Raw genomic sequence first — 23,573 nt, 5'->3', positions numbered from 1 at the left:
ATCATCATGGCTTTTATCCAGGAAGTCAACATTCATTAATGTTGATTGGTAAAAGGAGGACAAATCCCTTGAACATATGCCACTCTGATTACAAGATGCTTTTCTTTAAAATTATTTTTTCAGAAAAGAAAGCACTTTACTGAATGGTAAGCAAACTGTAACATCTAAAAAAGCAAACAATTGTTTCTTTTAACAAATGCAAACAGAAACAGAAATTGCTGGAAAAGCTCAGCTTTCTGAGGAACAGTCACTGGACCCAAAATGTTAACTCTGAGTTCTCTCCACAGATGCTGCCAAACCTGCTGAGCTTTTCCAGCAATTTCTGTTTTTGTTTATGATTTATAGCGTCCGCAGTTCGTATGATTGTTTCTTTTCGTTAGATTCTATTAACATATCTTTGCTCGATGAGAGTTCTCTTTATCATGAGATAGAGGTTCCCATGTTTTCTTCTGTTAGAACATTCTGTAATAACAGTTGATGAGAAAGATGCTTTTATACAACAAAAATGGAAATTGCTGCAGAAACTCAGCAGGACTAGCATCATCTGTGAAGAGATAGCAGAGTTAGCATTTTGAAGCAGAACTGACCGTGAGGTTATCAAAAAGTGCACACTTGGACTGGAGATAAATCTAAAGCTGACCCCAGTCATAGGTCACATTCACATCCAATTGATGTGGTAAATGCATCTGCCAAAATGAAATATTCTCTTATGCTTGAATTCTTATCCATCTATTAAATAAGAGAAAACTCAGTTTTAGGTCTACTGGTTTTTTAATTCCTGGATTGAGTTGCATATTTTGGCATGAACTGATCAAAATGTATTGTCTTTTCCCTTCATCTTTCCTACCAATTTTCAAAATTCATTCCTGGGACATGGGCATTGCTGTCTAGAATGACATTTTATTGACATCCCTAATTCAAAAGGTTGTGTTAAATTGGAACCATATGTTGTAATCTGTCTTCTGAGATTTTCAATTATAAGCTGTTATAATGTGTATTTTGTAAAAAATGTTGGTACTAAGTGATCACTTAGCAAACTGACAAAGAAAGTGGTGAAAATTGCAAAAGTAGAAGAGTTTTAATTTTTATCACCTTGCAGTATTTGGAGTTACTCAACAAGATATTTGGGGTGCCGTGTGCTGAGAGCTACTATGCAAAATATCTCTCAAACAGCAGGAAAAAAGATGATGAAAATAATCTCAGAAGTTTTATGTTTCATATTAACTACTGCCAGATTACTATTATTTAGGACAATTCATTAACGATATGAGACAGCAGAAGATTGCAGTGCAGTGTAAAAAAAGAGCTGAAGTTGTTTCTTTAATAGCTGAGTGCAGGCTTTTATTCATACAATTGAATTTTAAAGGAAAATATATCGTTTTTTTAAACAATCCTTTTAAGTGCATGTTTATTGTGTTGTGCACAATTCAAGGGAAGGTGGTTATTGTTTGATTTCTGCAAAGCTAAAAATAAGGTAAAATTGTTTCATTTGTTGCGGTAATATTTTCTGAAATGTGTTGCTCACGAAGAGTCAATGCCTCTTCGAGATCTGAGACAAGCAATAATTCATTCAAATAAGATACATCACAATTCTACTCTGAATGCAAGTATCACTTCATTAAACAAAGCACATCCAGCACTTAAGGCTATAGCTATAGGATTGTTTCTACTTTGTCAAACAAGTAATTGATAGTCCGTGACACATTTCATATCAGGTTTACTACACAGCTCTGTCATATAAAGGGGAAATTTGCAAATATTTGACTTTCTGAGATGAATACACGTATGAGTTAAAGGAGTTGAGGTTAGGAGAGTTAACATATTTAAAATACAGGAATGAACATAGTTTGAAAGGATGTAGTTCTCCATGCAACAACAGATTCCTTTGATGCTACTTGGAAAGTAAGGTAATATTTCTATTTTGTACAATGGGCAGAGGTGAATGACAAGGTTTATGTTCTGGAATTTAATCATTTCTAAAGCTCAATAAGTACTTCCAAATCGACTCTTGGTGATTAAATGTGCAGTTTTTTTTATTCACTGGTGGGATGTGGGCTTCTCTGGCCAGCCAGCATTTATTGCCTGTCCCTAATTGCCTTGAGAAGGTGGTGGTGAGCTGCCTTGTTGAACTGCTGCGGTCCACCTGCTGTAGGTTGACCCAGTGACAATGGGAGAATCGTGATATATTTCCAAGTTCAGATAGTGAGTGGCTTAGTGGGGAACTTACGGCTTGTGGTGTTCCCATACTTTTACTGCCCTCATCCGTATGGATGAAAGTAGTCATGGGTTTGGAAGGTGCTGTCTGAGGACCTTTGGTGAATATATAAGATGCACTGCAGAAAAAAAAGTATGCACTGCTGCTGCTGAGTGGTGGATGTGGTGCCAATCAAGCTGGCTGCTTTGTCCTGAATGGTGTCAAGTTAGTTGAGTGTTATTGGAGCTGCACCAATCCAGGCAAGTGGGGAGTATCCCATCACACTCCTGACTTGTACCTTGTAGATGAAGAACAGGCTTTGGAGTGTCAGGTGGTGAGTCGCTTGCCGCAGTATTCCTCGGCTCTGACTTAGTCTTGTAGCCACTGTGTTTATGTGGTGAATCCAGTTGAGGTTCTGGTCAATGCTAACCCCAGGATGTTGATTTTGGGGGATTCAGTCATAGTAACACCATTGAATGTCAAGGGGCAGTGGTTTGATTGTGTCTTATTGGAGACAGTCGTGTACCACAAATGTTACTTGCCACTTGCCAGCCCTAGCCTGGATATTGTTCATAGTTCATAGTAGTGTCTGGTATACACAAACTACAAAAGAAATGGCTTTGTAATAAAAAAAATCAAATAGAAACTTCAAAAATACATACTTTTGAGTTGTACCTTTTAAAGAGATTGGCGCTATAGTCAGCTTGACTCATTGATAGTATTCACAGTCCTGAGCTCAAGCTCCCATTTAGAATTTAGTGCACAATCCAGCCTAATATTTCAGTGTAATATGGAGGAAATGTTCTTATTAGAGGTGCCATTTTTCATTAAAAGTAAAACTTTGCACGCTTGGATATAGGCACTATTTAAAAAATTCAAAGGCAAGTTTCTGAGTAATTCCTGTACATGTTAGGAATCCCTTATTTTAGATGGAATTTAAAATTACACTGGAAAATCAAGACTTTTTTGTCAGATTTCAAGAACAGCAAATTCATGTTTCCTGCACTACCATGCCTCTTGGTTATAACAACTTTCAGGAATTTAGTTGATAATGCTGGGAAAAATCCATTTCCTACCACTAGAGTGTTTTATTATGATCCACATCAGTTTCTTCTGACCTACCAGCAAATCGGTTCTAATTGTAGCCTATTCAATTAAATACAAGCTCAATAAAATGTCTGTACATGCAGCGTGCCCTTGCAGTTCTGTTGAACAACACTGATTTGCTGGTCTGTGGAACAACCCCAAATCACTTGATGTTCTTAACATTGAAGCTGTTCTTGATATTTTAAGAAAATTATCTGTATAAATTCGATTAAATTGAATGACACTGTGTCATATCAAGAAATATTTCATTCCCAGCTCTAACAGATATTTTCCAACCTGTTTGAGAATGTACGCATTTGCTTTAGCAGCAGTTTTTAAAAAGAAGAAACCAAAGCAGGAGAACTAATTCAAGGTTTATGGTCAGGATTAAATATGCCCGTAGGAATCAGTATTCTGAAATTCTTAAATCAGGATACAAAAATATTGAGCAAAACATAGAGAAAAAGCATTTTAGCTTATTTTATCAACTGGAAGAAAAGTATTCTAGTCAAAGCATGTTGAATGAAAGATAGTTGACCCTTGTTAAAAGGATGCTAACTGCAGATCGTGGAATAAGGTCAACTTAATTATCTAAGAGACATAACATACCCAACAATTCAAGAATTACAATTCAGATGTGATAACTTAAGTGAATTGTGAAGGTCACAAATATGGCCATGTGTAGATAGTGGAATGATTGTGAAGACAGGAAAAGGCGACTGGAACTTGTCACTTTGGGAAAAAAAGGAAACTGCATCGTAGCCTGGCTAACTTATTAAGTACTACAGTTTTTAAGCTGGTTTTATTTTAAGATTGAGGGCAGAAGCTTACCAGGCCCCGAACAACATGGGCAATGGGGACAAACTTGAGAGAAACAGATTGAGATATTGATCAAGGAATTTCTCCATGTCAAGGCCATCAAGTCACATTTCACTCCCAAGTCTGAAATGTCGAGACAAAATTCTCACTGGTCAGCATTGAGAGGTCTGTTAATGGGGATTATTGCTCATTATCGTCCACATTACAATCTAAAATCACCTCAGAAATATGCAGTTTCTGATTCTCCCACTTGTTGTATACAGACTAGACGTTGAGAATTCTCAAAATGAAAATTTGAGCGGGTACCTGGTAACTCCAGGTCCTATCTCAGAGACAACATCTCAGGGCAGCAGCCAAACACACCCCAATTCCACGCATGTTGACATCTGATACATGTCAGCCTCACACCATCATCATGGCACTTCCCGGATCCACATATATTCTGCTCCTGCACTTTAATGCTTCACTTTGGAGCATATCAGCACCTCTTATTGGAATGATGCCGCAAGGACACTTTGTACGCAAAGGGACAAGCACCCAGCTCACAGACTGGACTAGGCTACATCTCAGGGTCACTTGCTGTCTCTCTTAGCACTCACTCACTTTGCACCCACCTGGATGTTCACAGCATCCCTGCCTTTTTGGTGCATTTCCCATTACCCAGACCTTCAGGGCTCACAGTAATTCAATTTTACTTTGCTTTTGAGCTCAGGCACAAGGCCAGGCAGCTTGTTATGGTTCTCATTGCAAGCAAATAGATTGAACATGTTGCCAGATGAGACACATTGCTACATTAATCTAACACCTTCAACATGAGCCAGCAGCCCATGTGGCAATCACACTGCATTTGCATCAACCAAATGACCATGTCTGAAAGTTGGCAAGTCAAGGGGGTCTGCAGTCAATCACAGGGTCCTGGTACAGTCAGTCTAGGGATGCATTTACTGCCAGGTCTAGTAGCTTGGGCAGGTTGATTGTCCACTTGGGGAGATCAGGATGGGGGCTTTGTTTCAGTACAGCCCAGCAGTGGGTCTCAATCAGTTCTGCAAATCCAGTGCAAGCAGTCAAGGGGAATCTGAACTGAGATATATGGTCATTCATCAGTCAGGGCTACCTATCAAAGTTGGTCAGGGGAGTGGGCCATGGTGAGGCCTGGGGGTCTGTGCAATGAACGTCAAGAGATGGGGTACAATTCAGCCAGCCCCGCTGCAGTAAGGAAATATGGGAAACCGAGACCGCAGATCGGAGGAAGCAAAGTGACAACCTGAGATGGTGAGGGGACAAGGATGGTGAAGGAGGGAGATTCAACATTTAAGAGGGGGCTGAAGTAACTGCACAGAGGCCGGTATCCCGTCACCAAGTCACCGTTTATTTACTTGTGCACAGTACGCTGGCTGTGGCCAGTCAGCTCGGAGTCAGTCCTCAGAACTGAGGACATTCTAAATCCCCTGTTAATATTGGTCAGCCAGTGCCTCCTGATTGGCCCAGGTTAACAACCCCAATCAAGTATCTCATAGTCATCGAGGTCGACCTGGTTTCAATCACTACATCCCTCCCACCACACTGTCTCGCCCCCACCCCACCCCTATGTCCGGGGATGTAGGCCTGGTCTTTCTCTTGTGGCTTTTCCTGTGATGTTTTTGCTCAGGTCCGGTTCCTCTGATTCAGACTCTGACACAGGAGGTATGTACCCGACTGCAGCCTGTCTCTTGCATCCAGAGAGTCTCAGGAGAGTTTCCTCCCCTTCTTCTGGCAGTAATGGTATCAAGGCTGTATCCATCTCGGACTCCGAAGTTTCCTCAATACTAGATGAAGAGGAAGAATCTATGGTTTCTGACAGGCTTCCTGCCTGTTCTGAGGGGCCAGGTATGTTTTGCTCCTGTCGTGTTTGCGAGGTAACAGCTTTCAGGTGATCCATGTGTTCATTTCAACCCACATGTAGGGGGACTTTCCAGGGTGTGCACTCTCCTGGGTACTGGCCTACAAGTTTTCTTACTTAAGTCAGCCCTTGTAGGACCCCTTTGCTGTCTCGAGCCTGTGTACCAGCAGCAACTACAATGGCTTGCCGGCCCAGATCCAGAAAAACATTTTAGCCACTTGGCCAAGGCTTGGCTTTGTTGTGGCGTTGTGCTGTGGGCTAGCCCAGGGTCCCTCTGCTCAGGATATGCTCTGCATGAAGTTTTGAGAATGCCTCTGCTTAAGTGGTGCTCACCAATATCAGTTAGACTTCCATGGGGATGCCTCGCCCCTCCCATCCTCCACTTGCTTCATTTTCTAATGACAAAGCCGGCTTGAGATCCAGTCGGGCATCAGCTGATAGGCGCTTCTGCATGGCTACATCATTAATCTCACATACTAAACAGTCTATCAACACCTTGTTCAGGGTTAACTCAGAATCACATGCCTCGGCCAGTTGTCTTAACCTCATCAAACATCCTGATACAGGTTTCTCCGGTTCTCCAACAGCCAAATAAAACCAATAGCAACTCAGAATTAGAGGAAGTTTGGGGTCACAATATTCCTTAACTAACTCTGTCAACTTTTGGAAGTTTTTAGTGTCTAGTGCCTCTGGGAAAGTTAAGCCCCTTATAACCAAAAATGCTGTGGGTCCGCAAGCAGTCAGAAGGATTATCCATTGCCTTTCATCTGTCCCAATGTTATTTGTCCAGAAAAAATATTGCATTCTTTCCACATACTGGACTCAGTCTTCAACGGCAGGATCAAACAAATCAAGCTTCTCAAATAAAGGCATGATGATAGAAATGCTTAGCCCAACTCAACGATGACTATTGTGAGTGAATGTTCTTCAGGCACATACTGTTTTCTCCCGTCACCACTGAAATAGCTGCACAGAGACCGGTATCCCATCACCTAGTCACCGTTTATTTACTTGTGCACAGTACACTGTGACCAATCAGCACGGAGTCAGTCCCCAGAATTGAGGAGATTCTAAATCCCCTGTTAATATTGGTCACCCAATGTCTGCTAATTAGCTTAGGTTAACAACCTCAATCAAGGACCTCATAGTCAATGAGGTCTACCTATTTCCAATCACTAGGCGGGAAAACAGTTTGTGCATGAGAGGTCATGGCATGTTGTGGAACAGAGATTATAGGTTGATACTGCCACTGTGGCCTTTCTGGTGTGAGTGGGTGCAACACAATGGTGGGCAGGAATAAACTGGTAGGTCTGGGTTCAGCTGGAGTAGGATAATTGCAGTCATAATTTTAGGTGGTGTGTCAGAACATGTTGCAGATTCAGGTGTGATGGAGAGTTAAGAGATTACGAGGTAGAAAGGGAAATGGAGGTACAAGGAGGCTATGGACGGCTGGGTGGTGGACATGACCAGACTGAACCTGGGACTCTTAGTGCCAAGTGCATCCTGGGCGGTCTTCCATGATCTCTGGATTCCTAAGTATGCCCTCTGAATGGAAAATAGCTGCCAGCATTCCAAGAGTGAGTGAAGTCAGTGTTTTTCTGTCTGGACCACGATGCAGGATTAACTTGGGAGTGAAAGGAAGTTCTTCAAAGGGCAATTAGGTCAATCAAGAAATTGCAAAGTACAGGTTGAAGCTATTGGTAAACATAGAGTCATAGAGTCATATTGCATGGAAACAGACAATTTGGTCCAACCAGTCCATGCTGAATATAATCCTAAACTAAACTAGTCCCACCTGCCTGCACTTGGCCCATATTCCTCTAAATATTTCTTATTCACCTACTTATCTAAATGTTTTTAAATGTTGTAACTTTACCTGCATCCACCACTTCCTCTGAATGTTTATTCCACACACAAACCACACTGAGTAAAACAGTTGCCTCTCATGTCTTTTTAAAATCTTTTTCTTCCCAGCTTAAAGATATACCCCCTAGTCTTGACATTCCCCACCCTACGGAAAAGACACCTGCCATTCACCTTATCTGTACCTCTCATTATTTTATAAACCTCTATCAGGTTGCCTCTCGACCTCCTATGCTCCAGTGGAAAAGGTCCCAGCCTATCCAGCCTCTCTTTAGAATTCAATCCCTCCATTCCAGGCAACATCCTGGTAAATCTCTTCTGAACCCTCTGAATCCTTCCCATTACAGGGCAAACAGAACTGGACACAGCACTCCAGAAGAGGCCTCACCAATGTTCTGTACATCCTCAACACAATGTCCCAACTCCTGTAATGAAAGTTCTGAGCAATGAAGGCAAACATGCTAAATGCCTTCTTAACCACCTTATCTATTTGTGGTGCAAACTTCAAAGAATTATGTACTTGAACCCCTAGGTCTCTCTATTCTACAACACTGCCCAAGGCCCTACTTTTTATATCTACTGTATGTCATCATGTGTGTGAAATGTCTGCAATGTACAACTGTGTGGGGTGCAAATGCTGCTTAAAAACAATCTTGACCATGTCATTGATCCTTGCAGATAAAAGATCTCTATAAGGCAGAAGTAATCACAGACAACCTTAAGAGAGGCACCTCTGGGCCACAAAGCACAAAACTGTTGCATGACCTGCATCAGGGCCAGGGAATTGATTATATATCAATGTGAGCTGTAAATATCAAGGCATTGATGCCTTTCATGGGGGATGGGAGAGAAGGGTTCAGTGATTATGCAGCACTTACAATCTCTTACTTTCTCTTTATAAAATAATTGTTGATGCTTTCATCAGAATAAGGTTCAATGTCAAAGTGTAATAGAAACAAAAAAGATAGGAGCAGGAGTAGGCCATTTGATGGCCTCCAGCCTGCTCCCTCATTCAATATGGTCATAGCTGATCATTGAGCTCAATATCCTAATCCTGCCCTCCACTATATCCCTTGACTTTTTTCACCTCAAGAGCTATATCTACCTCCTTCTTGAAAACACAAAATGTTTTAGCCTCAACTACTTTCTATGGTAGCAAACTCCACAGGCTCACCAATCTCTAGTTTAAGAAATTTCTCCTCATCTCAGTCCTAAAAGATTTCCCCTTTATCCTTAAACTATGCTCCTGGTTCTGGACTTCCTCAACATCAGGAACATCCTTCCTACATCTAACCTGTCTAGTCCTGTTTGAATTTTATACGTTTCTCTGAGTTTTCCCCTCATCCTTTTAAATTCCAGAGAATCCAATTCTAAATGACCCAAATTCTCCTCATATGTCAGCCTTGCCATCCTAGCAATCAATCTGGTAAATCTACGCTGTACTCCCTCTACAGCAAAAATATCCTTCCTCAGATAACGGGACCAAAACTGCACTCTGCATTCGAGGTGTGGCCTCACTAATGCTCTGTATAATTACAGCAAGACGTCCTTGTTCCTGTATCTAATTCTTCTTGCATTGAATGCCAAAGTACAGTGTGCCTCTTTATTGCCTGCTGTACCTGCACTCTTATCATCAGTGACAGGTGGATGACGATACCAGGTCGCATTGAACATCCGCTTTCTCTATTTACAGCCATTAAAAAATGATGTGGCTTCCTATCTTTGCTATCAAATTGGATAACCTCACATTTACCCACATTAAACTGCATCTGCCACGCATTTGCCCACTTAATTAATGTGCCCAAATTACACTGCAACATCTCTGCATCCTACTCTGCATCCTTCCAACCAACTTTGTGTCGCCTGCAAATTTTGAGACATTACATTTCATTCCCTCAACTAAATCATTAATATGTATTGTGAATAGCTGAGGTCCTGTGGTAATACACTAAGCACTGCCTGCTATTTAGGGTAAAAAAAAAAATTCCTACTTTGTTTCCTGTCAGATAACCAATTTTCTATCCATCTCAATACATTACCTCCAATCCCATGCGCTTTAATTTTACACATTAATCTCTTACATGGGACTTCATCGAAAGCCTTTTGAAAGTCCAAATAAACCACATCCACTGGCTCCCCTGAACCACTTTACGAATTATATCCTTGAAGAATTGCAGTAGATTTGTCAAGCATGATTTCCCTTTCATAAATCCATGCTGACTATGTCTGATTCTACCACTGATTTCTAAGTGTGCTGCTTAGAAAATCCTTGATAATCTTCCCCACTACTGACATCAGACTCAATGGTCTATAATTCCCTGTTTTCTGTCTGCCTCCCTTTTTAAATAGTGGAGTTACATTAGCTACCCTCCAAACTGTAGGAACTGTTCGAGAGTCTAAATAATCTTGTTGAGTGATATTAGAGCCACGTAGAGTCATTCCATAGCCCTCCTTGTTGGACTGATCCAAGTCCAACTTTGTGGAACATATACAAAGCCTTTATTTGTGAGTGAAGTTAATGTTTAATGCTGACATCATTGTTTTGTTGCAAACACGACAAATGATCCAACTGCAGCAGTTGTCTACAATACACTCAAAATGCATAGAAAATGAAAAGGAACAGATGCATCTCAGGACTAACACCTTCTTCCAATGGATGCCCGGCAGCCTGCACATAAGGAGGTCGTGCCCTCAGGTTAAAGAGGAGATACAGGAGAGCCAGAGTCTATTGGCCTTAATACCATTTCCTTCAGGTGAGAAAGCTGCAGTGTCAGCACAGACTGAGGATGTCCCAGGATACTGTCATAGAGCCATGCCAGGTACTTGAACAGGGCCCACAACCTGAAGGGATGGGTGGCCATCAAGGTAACAGTTGCGTCAATATTTTATATAACTGGGTCCTGCCAAGAAGCCACTGGGAGCCTATGCGGGCTCCCTCAGTTACATTGTACAAAAGTATTAAGGGCATAACCAATGCTATTTCTGCTAAATCACACCACTTCATCGAACTCTCCCATGATGAGGGCAGTGCTACATCCTGAGCAATATGGCGCAGCAACATGCATAGCTAGCCTCCTGCAGGTGCAGGTCTGATAGACTGCACAGACATCATGCTGAGAGGTTCATATCATATTGCAGCTGAGTTCATCAATAGGAATGGATATCACTCCATTTAATATGCCAGAGGTTTGATCTCACCAGTTCCATTTCTGGGAAGTTAGTGCATGGTACCCTGGGAAGTACCATAATGCCCATTCCCTTGAAAATTCTTGTGTACCTGCTGCCTTTGAGAAGCCAGAATCCTTATCAGGATTGTTACTGGGGGACAAAGACTACTTTCTGCAACTGCGTTACACTACTCCTTGACTAGGGTCATATCATCGATAAAATAGAGCTCATTCTTCAACAAATTCCAGCAGTTGAAAGGACAACCTAAGATAAGATTCTGCTGCTTGTCACATTATCCTAGCATGGTGTGTGGTGCTCTGCACAAGCCAAACTGGATTTAACTAACTCCTGGTTCCAGAAGATGTGAGCTGGGTGCTGTGATCATTCAGTGATGGTAAAATTATTGGTGCTTGACATGCAAAAAGTTTGTTTTAGTTCTGAGATGTAAACACAGCTCACTTTTGGTATATAAAAGTGAATGTTTTGAAGTAATTGAAGACTTTCTTGAACATAACACTTCAATATTGAACAGTGATAAGATACTGGCCTGCAGTGTGCAGAAGGGAAAGAGGAGCAGTGACTTAGAGGACTGTAAGAGGGAATATGGCTTAACACAGGTAATCTGTGTGACCTGGTGCTTACATCGCAATAGGTGTAGGACCGTGCAGCTATGTTTACGAGGAAATGCCAGCAATGCCACCTCCATGCTATGAGAGGCATCGGTTCGTGACTCTTCTGCCACTATGCTGATAGTGAAGGGGATTTATGGACTGCTAATGCTTGATTGGATGTTGGCTGGTCATCAAAAATGGCACCATTGCCAGGGATGCTATGAAATCCTCGGACATCCCTCTAGTGGCAATTACTTCTGGTTGCAGTGATTGGAAAAGTGACTAATAATGGACAAGAGGAGATCCATACAGGTATGTTAGGTAGTTAAATAGGTGGACCTCATGGAGAGAAACCCTCTGTGACACTTGACAGAAAGCACAACTAGCTAAAATATTCAAAGATTCATCCTATTTCTTCAATGTAAAATGAAGAGGACATGTGACTTGTTCTGATTTCTACTTGACTGCAAACTAGGTGGATTGACTGTTAAATAATAAAGGATACCCAGTCAGTTATTTCAGGAAGAAGGTTCAAAATGCTGAAATTTTGAGACAATGGTAGCAGCATCTACATTTAGAATTATTCCAAGCAGCTAAACTTCAAACTGCCAGGAAAATGTTGAGAATATCATGTTGTAAATATTTATGCTTCAAACTGTCCATTTATTTCCTACATAAAGGAGAATTCAGGTCTCAAGGATAGTTAAATAGCATTTCTAGCTGAAGAAAGGGCCATGTGATTCATGTTGCCATGGAAGTGAACTTTAACAGAGGAAAGTGTCGAACTTCTCTCTGAAAACTCACAGACAAGGTTAATCCACAGGGATCCATGGGAGAGATAGAGGATAAGACCGCAGCTATGGATAAGATGACACTGTGATTAACTGTACAGGAATAGAGGTGCAAGCTTGCGCTGGTATTGAAAAGTTCATGAGTACTTAAAATAAGGCTGAAAGATTCACCTGGCTTGTGCAACAGATCTCCAGGGGAAAGCCCTCACTGTGAAAGATAGGTGTGAGATTAAAAGCTTTCGGATTGTGACAGGAAAAGAACAGAAATAAACTCTTGGGAGTTAAAAATCACCTCGAACTGAATGTCCAATTAAAGGTCAGTATCAAGTATATCTGTGAAGTTGTTCTTGATTGTGCTGAATGAGCAGGTGAAATGTTTGTTGTGTGTTTACACGTTTCGGTTGGCTATAAATATAGAACTTAGTCAATACTGCTTATAACATTTGGCTACAGTAAAATGTACCTCTTGTCTCGTAAGCGTCAGCCCTACGGACAAAACACCAGGAAGTGAAATTAGGCTGGGTGGCTCATTTTCTGGCTTGTGCAGATATGATGGACAAAGAGTCTTTTTTCTATGCTAGAAACTTTTCATGATTCTAAACTTTTGAGTAAAATCTTTTCATGTAAGTTGTTCAACCAGCAACTGAATGTTTGAATTTCTTAAGTTGGGAATTGGTAAGATAAATATCCCAAAGGTGAGTGCAGTACTGTTAATTGCTTAATTATGGTTTGTAAGAATGTGCCAATATTGCTAACTTTCTATTAATACACTCAAATAAACTTGTACAGATTTTTTTGATTTAACTGACATCTCAAGTTAGTTAGAATCCTGCCCAGATTAACTGAAAGCGTGGAACAGGTTTCTCTACTGAACAAAAATGATTATTTATTACAAGTGGGGTTTGATTTCCAGCACGCTACCCCAGTAAGTTGTAACTGCATAAACGATCTCAAATGGGCCTAGAACAAAAGTGTGTTCACAATGGGTTAGCCATGAAACTATTAATCATTAGTCCCTTGATAACAATTGCAAAAATTCTCTGCTCTCTTTAACCGTACTTTTTCTTGAATCCTTGCAGGAGTGATGAGTGATTGACATAGTGTTTATACTTTATGTGGACAGTTTGCTTTATCTTAAACTCACAACAAATCTGCCAATGGTTAGTTTAATTGACCATATGCTAAAGGAGGTGTGTATGCGTGTGTGTGTGTCGGGGGTATCCTGCCAAATAAAACCACACTGATGACAGAGAGTAAGAGTTGGGGTTACAGTTTCTCTCTCTTCCCTTGTAAGCAACAATAAACTGAAACAAGTATATTTTACAAATTATTTTACAAAATGAATTTGCCCATAAGTGTTGGCCAATACATTTCCATCTAAATGTTAATAAATTCTGTTGTGCCAGCTCAGGAAATGTACAAAAATGTTTGGTAAAGTTGTTTATTTTAATTTCAGCTGTCAAATTGATTCTCTTTGTGGGTCTGTTCTGACTCACCTCCCTGCACCTAAACCTATATTAAAATACTACCCACCCTCTGAACAAAATACATCAAATCTAACTTATTGAAATGCTTGTTTTCCTAGATATATAAGTTTGCACTCATTGATCAAAATAAATTGTGTTTATCTGTGAAATGTTTCCTAATTTTAACCAAAGCCAAAAGCAACAATTGGTGCTGAGATTTGAGGAAGTTACTACAAAGTTCTAAATTAAAAACTGGAAATTCCATAAGGGCTGCTTACAAATAAAATGTCTCTTGTGCTCAGTGAACTGACAAAACAATAACCAAGGCAGATAAATCCTGTGTCCAAACATAATCCCTCAAAATGCATTAAAACATTTAGCAACTTTTAAGTGGTTAGTGTCACTCAGACACATGCTATCTAAAGTTTCAAATTACATTCTATTGACCATGCACAAGAATGTTCTATTTCATACTTATAATAATACTTACAGTAGGGGCAACCAAAGACTTCAATTCTCAACCCGATATGACCTTCACCATTCCAGTCCAGTGGTACTAAACGTACATAGCGTGCTATGATTGGATGCTGTAAATCATGTCTCACTACTCCATCTGAGTTTGTGTTTCCTGCAAAGGCCTGTGGGAAACAAAACACAGAATGTTTAGTATTAAGGAGTCAACATAGCGCCTGAAAAGCAAAAGTGCTGATTTAACTGAATTTATGAATGCTAACACTTTTTGTAGTACAAACTTGGTAAAGACAGTTTCTTTATTGTGATGTTTTAGACTGTACAGTAATACCATTCAAGAAAGTAAATCACTTGTTTATTTACACTGCCAAACATTTGTACACCAAGAAAATTGGCTAAAATCATATTAATTTACATGTGTCGAATTGCTTTTTCAGTATCGTCCAAGTACAACAGCAATTCAAAATAGTTATGATTGGTCTTCATCCCTGAATTGGGAAGGAACAGATCCTTGTATTTGTGGCACCTAAAGTCAATCAGCTTTCAAAAAATGTTACATTGCCCCATGTATGTTACATATCACCTGTAGGACCCATGAACCCAAGGAATAATGGGCTGGATTTTCCAAGGAGCGGAAATCTCGAGTTGCAGGGAGGTAGGGGTGGAAGTGAGATATATGATGGGGGTGTATTTGGTCATAAACATAAAACAAAGTTGCTGGAAAAGCTCAACAGGTCTGGTAGCATCTGTGAAGGAGAAAACAGAGTTAACGTTTCGGGTCTGGTGACCCTTCCTCAGAACTTGGTGTATTTGGTCATGTCTGGTCCAGTCTGGCAGGGCGGTCTCACGATGTTGTATAAGTTCTGGGGTTTATAAGCGGTCTGGGCGAGGAGTAATTAGAGGTGTGTAGGGTAAGTATGGGCCCACTTTAATGGGCTAGCTCCTAAGTAACTACGTATTTAACAGTTTGGCTTTTCCTGAGTAAATATTTTACTTAATTCCACCACAACTCTTCAAAGTCTCCAATTTAAAACAAATCTTTCGGAGGGTTCCAGCTGCAAAGGGATTGGTGAGCAAAAAATTAAATTTCCAGGTAATTCCTTCAGAATGCACTAAGCTGGCAATTCCTCAGGATCCCCATAACAACTGCTACCTGTGCCAGTGGAAAATATGTGACAATACTTTGTTATTTCAGCTTATTGTCTAAAATATTATTAAACTATACAGAACATGTGGATGGGAAAATCAATCTAGATAAATATTTTGGCAAAACCAGTAGTCTTTGCCCACTGTTCAAGATTGTTAAACTTATTTGAAATTTTGTAATTCCTTTCCCACCCCCAAGAGTCTTTAATGGGCTACTGAACAATATCATTACAGAACGCTTCATGGAGTACTTAGTTACCATAACATTATTTTTGTGATTGTACCTGAAGTGGGAAGTATACACGGTTCAAGGTTAAACCAATTGAGTTAAATGGCTCAAGGAATTTAGTTGGGTCAAGGTCATGCACCGTGCGCATATGTTCACAGATCATTGAAAGTGGTAGGACAGTTAGGGAGAGCAGTAAGTAAAGCATACAGTATCCTTGGCTTTATTAATAGAAACATGAGGACACAAAAACAAGTAGGTGATGTTGAACTTAGACACTTGTTAGACCTCTGCTGGAGTACTGTTTATAGTTCTGGATGCCATATAATTGGAAGGATGTAAAATGCATTGGAGAGAGTGCTGAAGTGATTGACAAAAATGGTTCCAGGAATGAGGAACTTCAGCAATGAGGACAGATCAAAGAAGCTGGGACTGTTCTCTTTGGAGAGAAGGCAAAGAGGAGATCTTAGGTTTTCAGACTCAAGCGGGCTGAATAGAATAGATAGGGAGAAGCAGCTTTCAGAAACCAACAAGAACAAGAAGGCATAGATTTCAAGTGATATGCAAATAAAGCAAAGGTGAAGTGGGGAAAATTTTTCCACTCCGAGTAGTTGAGGCATAGAATGCATTTCCTGGAAATATGTTGGAGGCAGGTTCTACTGAAGCATTCAAGTGGGCAGTGGATTATTATTTGGATAGAAATAATGTGCAAGGGTATGGGGGGAAAGCAAGAGATTAACACTAGGTAATGATGCTCATTTAAAAACCAGTACAGGCACAATGGGCCAAATAGCTTCCTTCTGGGCTGTGACACTTCTGATTCTGTGAAAGAATTTGAGGGTGGTTGAGATGAGGTGGAATTGGGTGATTTACGGAGGGGGTGGTGCATTCTCCTCATGGCGCTATTGACTGTCATCTCTAATGATATACGAATAGCATTTGATAATTTATTTTCCTTTATTGGACTGCTGTAGCTTTTATTTTGAGGTGTTTGTTTTGATTTGCTAAGGGTAAAGTGAAAGGAAAGTGGAAAGGATTATTTTGATTGAGGTCTAATTCAAGCTCAGGATTGCTTTGTATTTGACTATCCCAGCTGGGGATCAATTGTTACCTACAGAGTGAGGTATATCCAATCGGTGATCAACTTTGTTGTGATAAAATGGTCTACATCAAGATGCAATGGCCATTTTCATACACTGCAGTAGCTATGTTAGCTTGCCTGATTTGGGGTGCCATTGTAGTGAATAAGTTGGACTTTCTAAGACTATTCGGCCATTTGTCTACCTTAGGCCTGGAGTCAAAATGGTTGAGTACGAACACAATTGCTTGGCATGGAGCAAAGATACATTTGGAGCTTGCGTGGAGTATGTTGAGAATCTTATACGGTTTTGAATTTTTGCTTGCAGGTAGTGACGCTGACAAGCCGAGGAAATTCCCTAAAAGGATGTCAGTTTGGTCAGCAGTCAGAAGTATGATAGCTCAAATTCCTTTACTGAAGTTCAGTGAATAGTCTACACTGACACAGTGGCCCTTCTAATGAATAACAGATGGAGGAGCAGAAGGGGTGAGGAGGTGATGGTTTGCAGCTGGGCAATCTAAATATACAAACCAATCAGGGGTCATGACAAATTTAACAACAGGGTCTGATTTATTTTTAAATTCTCTAATTCCCAGACGCAAGCAACCAGACTGCAGAAGGACAGTCATGTCACCAGGGAGAGATTCATTTAGAACGCACTATACGATCAATCAGATGATTGGATGTGCAGGATCAGTCATCGCACGTGGGACATCAGGACAGGGAAAGTCAGTCAGATTGTTGGTGGCAGTCGGTCAGATCACAGGCCATGGAGGGAGCATTTAGATGCTATGCCTAACTTGCAATTGCTTAGCATTATTCTCTCTTTCCTTCCGCCAAACAAAGGATCATCCCTGCCTCCCACTGCTTTTCCATAAGATCCAATAATTTAGCTGTGGTAGGCAAATCATCCAAGCATAGTGCAATGCAATATCTGACATTCTTTCCTGTCTTACAGGACAAAATGGTGTGCAATAGAAGTGAGGAACAAAATACCATTGAGACCAAGCACACCTCTATCCATTGAGCCCAACAGGAGAAAGAGCACTCTGCATCATTGGTCCAGCTGCAGCAGAGTGCAAGAGCATCAAATGTCACTGGTCACTTCAGTCTGACGGTCTGTTTTTGCTTTCTGGCCTTCTCATCGTTGGGCATCCTCAGTTTTCCAGCATGAAATTGATGCTGCTTACGGTGAGAGCATAGACCTCTTGCTTTTCCCACTGTCCCTTTCTGATTTTACATCCAGTATCCAAGGATTATTGTTACAGCACAGTCAAGAGTAAGGCAGAGATAGAAATCATACACCAGCAATGAGAGTTTATCATTACTTGATCTGACACTGCAGCCACCAACTCAGATGCTTGAAAAGTATATACCTTAAAGGCTGAAGAGAGACGGCAGTTGGAGATGAAGACATCGAGGGAGGGTAGGAGGCCTTGGGGTGGTGTCCTGGAGGAGGGGGTGTGTTGGAGGCGGGAGAAGGGGTCAGTAGAGGGAGGGTTAGGTTCACGATTGAAGAAGTAAGCGCAGTGGCGGAGGCAGCGGAAAAACTGTTCAATGTCCAAGCGTGAGTGGTATTCGTTGATGTGTGGGTGGAGGGGGACAAAGGTGAGCCCTTTACTGAGGACTGACCGTTCGTCCTCAGTAAGGGGGAGGTCTGGGGGGATGGTGAAGACTCGGCAGGGCTGAGTGTTGCTGTCTCCTCTGGAGCTGTTGGCTGTGGAGGCGGTGGGCGGAGCGACGTCAGCATTGGCAGTGGGTGGAGTTGTGTCGGCGTCGGTGGTGGGTGGAGCGGGGTAGGCGGCGGCAGCAGCGGTGTCGGCAGGTGCGTCCTCAGTGTCTGTGGTGTTGGCCTCGGAAATGGTGGCAGTGGCATCAGCAACGGTGTCGATGGCGTTCGCTGTCCCAGAAGTGGTGTACCTGGCGGCGGAGGATGTGACATCATCCGTGGTTGCATCGACATTGGCCTCATGGCCAATGGCAGTGGGCACATTGTGGGGAAGGTCCTGGGTAGGGTTGGGGATTTGGGAGGTGGAGGAAGCCCGTTTTGGGTGGCAGGCACCAGTAAGTTTACTGTACTTACGGTTTTTTGTGTCCAATAAAGCTGAGTAGAATTGGGAGTTCAGGTTCTGGATCCTACGAAGAATAAAAAACAGGAGAGGTCCTTTGCAGGTCTGGGAGAGGGAGGCTCTGAGCTGGGGTAGGCTTGATTGTAGCACCAGGAGATGCCGGCGCATTGCTGCGAGTGTGTGTTTCAGGAGTCGCAGGGAGAAACGCTTCTGAAGGATCTCAATGTAGACATTGTCGCGGTTGGAGATGAAGAGGTCGAGGGAGGGTAGGAGGCCTTAGGGTGGTGTCCAGGAGGAGGGGGTGTGTTGGAGGTGATGAAGAGGTCAAGGGAGGGTAGGAAGCCTTGGGGTGGTGTCCAGGAGGAGGAGGTGTGTTGGAGGTGATGAAGAGGTCGAGGGAGGGTAGGAGGTCTTAGGGTGGTGTCCAGGAGGAGGGGGTGTGTTGGAGGTGATGAAGAGGTCGAGGGAGGGTAGGAGGCCTTGGGGTGGTGTCCAGGAGAAGGGGGTGTGTTGGAGGATGAGCACGTTAAAGGCTGGTATAGATGAGAATCTGCATGTAGTGGGTCACTGAACATGCCTGTACTGCAGTCAAGCTAGGGGAAAAGATTGCACATATGCCAATGCTCCTGACTGCAAGTTTGTCTACAAGTTCTGTTATACACACAAACAGTGATAGAGATTTGGAATTCTCTTCTACAAATGGTAGTTAATGCTAGATCAGTTTGTCATTTTAAATCTGAGATAGGTACTTTTTTGTTAAGCCAATGGTCTTAAAGGAGATGGGCCAAATTATGGAGTTAAGATCACAGATTAGCCATGATCAATGGCAGAATTAGACTTGAGAGGGGGAATAGCCTATTTGAGTTCTAAACTCCCAATGGGGGCAGTGCTAGCTAGGCCAACATTTAATAGCCACTGCAAATTGCCCTGGTGAACATGATAGTAAGTGACCTCCTTGAACTGCTGCAGTCCTTCAGGTGTTAGCACTGAACAACTTGGCACAGAACATCATGTAAAGCTTTGATCCATCCTCTCCGCTGTGGATTTGGCAGACCCAGCTCTGATTGTGCTTCTCCAGCTCAGCAAGCCAGGCAGCATCAGAGGAGTGGGAAAGTTGATGTTTCGGGTCAGGACCCTTCTCCAGAAAATCTATAGCTGAGCAAATGCTATTTATTAGCACCGTTGATGAATACTTTGATCATGTTACTAATGGTAAAGGGGAGACCGATGGAGCGGTAGTTAGGTGGGTTGGATTTGTCCTGCCTTTCATATTCAGAACACACCTGGGCAATTTTCCACACTGTTGGGTTGATGCCAGTGTACTAACTATACTGGAAGAGCTTGGCTAGGGGGTGCAGTGAATTCTGAAATACAGGTCTTTAGTGCTATTGTTAGAATGTTGTCAGGAACCATTGCCTTTGCAGCATCCAGTGCCTCCAACTATTTCCTAATATCGTGGAGTAAATCAAATTGGCTGAAGATTGGTATCTGCAATGTTGGGGACTTTTGGATGAGGTCAAGATTGGCCATTCTCTTGGCACTTCTAGCTGAAGGTTGTTGTGAATACATTAGGGTTTTCTTTTGCACTGATGTACAGGGCTGCCCCATCACTGAGGATGGGGACATTTGTGGACCGTCCTCCTCCAATGAGTTATTTAACTGTCTACCACTATACATGGCTGGATATTGAAGGACTTGAGCTTAGATCTGATCCATTGGTTGTGGGATCATTTAGCTCTATCACTTGCTGCTTGGCACGCAAGTAGTCTTGCTTTGTAGTTTCACCAGATTATATCTTCATGCTGAGGTATGTCTGGTGTTGCTTCTGCTATGCCCTCCCGTACTCTTCATTGAACTAGGGTCCATCTCTTGGCTTGGTGATAATGGCAGAGTTGCACAGAGCTTTGCTTGTCATGTCCCTCACATGGCGACCCCCAGTCTATCAGATGAATACAAAAGACAGCGGGATGAGGCCCTTAACTTGGCTTTAATTTTGCACATTAGTTCTCAAGTCCGAGCATATGCACGTGTGTGCACATCAAGTAGTAGAAGGGCAATTGAGGTGTTTAATCAAGCTTCCAGTGTCTGGGCAGGTCAGAGAACATATTAAATAACTCTTCTGACAAAGTATCAAAAGTGCAATGTTTCTCATTGCACAACTTCACCTGAAAATAAAAAAGACTCACCACTCTACAGATAAGATAATGCCAGAAATCCTTCTTACAGAAAGATGTTAATGTGTTGGAAGTAGTTCAGAGAAGGTTTACTAGACTAATACCTAGAATGGGCAAGTTGTTTTATGAGGCAAGGCTAGACAGGCTAGGCCTGTATCCTCTGAAGTTCAGAAGAATCAGAGGTAACTTAATTGAAACATACACGTTCCTGAGGGGACTTGACTGGGTGGAGTTGAAAAGGATATTCTTTCTTAAGTGAGAATCTATAGCTGGGGGTCACAGCTGAAATATAAGAAGTCACCCCTTTTAAACTGGACTGAGGAAATTTTCTTTTCTCTGAGGTTTTAGTCTTTGAAATTCCCTTCCCCCAAACGCAGTATAATATTCAACATTTTATAAGCAGAGGTGGAAACATTCTTGATTACCAAGGGGATGAAAAGTTACCAGGGATATGCAGGAATGTTGAGTTAACATTAAAAACAGATCAGTCATTTTCTTATTGAATGGCAGAGCAGGTTTGAAAGGGCCAAATGTTCATATGTTCATATATTGGTAAACTGAAGAACTCCATTATACATATCAATGGAAACCTCACGGAGGGATACCTTTAGGAAGCTTTGGCAGAGGAGGAGCTGATGGCTAATGCCTTTGGATATTGAGAGTGAGAAAGACCCTTCCCCTTCTACAAGAAAATCAAACAAAAAAATGTAGATGGAAAGGAAAGAAAATGACATTTTAATTTAGCAGCAATGACTTGATGCCAATCTTTTGAACATCAAAGATCAGGTGCCGAATCTTTGTGCCTGTTAGATACTTTTCTGCTTTTAAACTATTGTAACATTAAAATGGGTTAGGTTAATAAAATTAGTTTGAAGATTATAGCATGACTACAGACAAATATATAGCAACAACAACAAACTCAAGGAGAACACAAAGACTAATCTACATATATAATTCAATAATTAATAACACTTAATTGGAAACTTGAGAAAGATCACGCCACACATCTGCAACATCTGCGCTCCTCCATCTGATCACCCTACCTTACGCCACCCAGACCAATGTGAGTCATATTATTGAATGTAGATGTGCAAATAAATATCACTTTCTAATTTGTTAATTTGAGCAAACTCAATTCAATGGTTCAGAGAAAATTTAGCAGTTTCACCCTGGGGGAAACAAATAACATGACTTTATAAACTCTCAGTAAGCCTTGTTTCCACGGTAACTGATTTTATGACCAGCAGGTTTGGCAGCATCTGTACAGAGAAAGAGATAACATTTCTAGTCAAGTCTGACTCTTCAAGAGGAATCATATTCAATTTGAAATATTCACCACTTCTCAGTACACAAATGCTTCCAGACCTGCTGAGTATTTTCAACACTTTCTGTTTTTATTTTAGATTTCCAATGTGCCCAGCATTTTGCTTAAATTTAATGACAACTTGACATTATCGAACTTTAAACATTCACTGCATTCACACACAAGCAAGTTCACTTCATATTTTTCAAATTTTAAATTAAAATTACATTTTTAAAACTTTCAAAAAATTGACAGACTTCAAACACCAAATTATTCAGTTTCTTGAAACATTGCTCAGCAATGCTGTTAGAAGTTACAGCTTGTGTGGCCTTCTTCCAAACTAAGGGATGATGGCACCATGTCTTTAAGAGAGATGTGTTCTGTGCCGTTTCTCTTGCAGGGGGTGGCGGAGGGTGGGGGGGGGGGGGGGGGGGGGGGGGGGAGGGGGTGGTTGCCACAGTGGTGCCGCAATGTCTCCTTCAAACATCTTTTGCGTTCTCCCTGGGAGTTATTTTTAAAATGAAACAAAATAACTGTGGGTGGGGTCAGGGCTCATACTGACCTAGGACGGCTTTTAGTTTTGCTTTCACTTAGCAAGAAGGCTTCCTGCTGACCGCTGAGCTAAAAGCTAATTTCTCCGTTCCTGGAATGAAGCCGTAGTGAGCAAGGCTCCCTCTTAAAAGTCAAAAGGGGCAGATTTTTTCTTTCTTCTGGACTGGAGAGGGATAGCACATGAGTATCATGAGTATTTTGCTGAATTGTGCTAACATTTTTTTGATTCCTTCCAAATATTAAGATATGACAGCGATCTTTTGCTTCTACCTCTTTGTGAAGTATCTCATGACTTTTTTTAATTCATTCATGGGAATGTGGCCAATGCTTATTGCCCATCCCAAGTTACATTTGAGAAGGTAGTGGTGAGCTGTCTTCTTGACCTGCTACAGTCCACACCCAAATGTGTCAAGACCAAGACAAGATCTAGTTTTAGGCTGACAAGTAACAAATATTATTCACACCATACAGGTGCCGTATAATATAATCTCCAACAAGAGAGAATCTAACTAATGTCCCTTGAGATTCAATGGCATTACCATCGCTGAATGCGCCACTATCAGCACCCTGGGAGTAACTGTTGACCAGAAACTGAACTGGATCAATACAATGGCTATTAGAGGAAGTGAGAGGCTAGAAATTCTGCAGTAAGGTCAAGAAATTTTCCCTGAAGTCAG

General features: G+C 41.6%; 1 protein-coding gene across 1 annotated transcript in view; it reads right to left on the bottom strand.

Annotated features, from left to right (window-relative positions):
• The window catches only part of LOC109913433 (contactin-associated protein-like 2), a 1,704,267-nt gene that overhangs the window by 1,038,514 nt on the left and 642,180 nt on the right, over positions 1-23,573 (bottom strand). Inside the window, exon 4 of the mRNA XM_048610560.1 lies at positions 14,368-14,515. Coding sequence (XP_048466517.1) covers positions 14,368-14,515 — 148 coding nt within the window. The remainder of the gene's footprint in view (positions 1-14,367; positions 14,516-23,573) is intronic.

This window comes from Rhincodon typus, chromosome 2 (genome assembly GCF_021869965.1).
Source record: "Rhincodon typus isolate 14 chromosome 2, sRhiTyp1.1, whole genome shotgun sequence".
NCBI lineage: Eukaryota > Metazoa > Chordata > Chondrichthyes > Orectolobiformes > Rhincodontidae > Rhincodon > Rhincodon typus.
The sequence above is the reverse complement of the archived record's forward strand: the minus strand, read 5'-3'. Positions and strand labels throughout refer to the sequence as shown.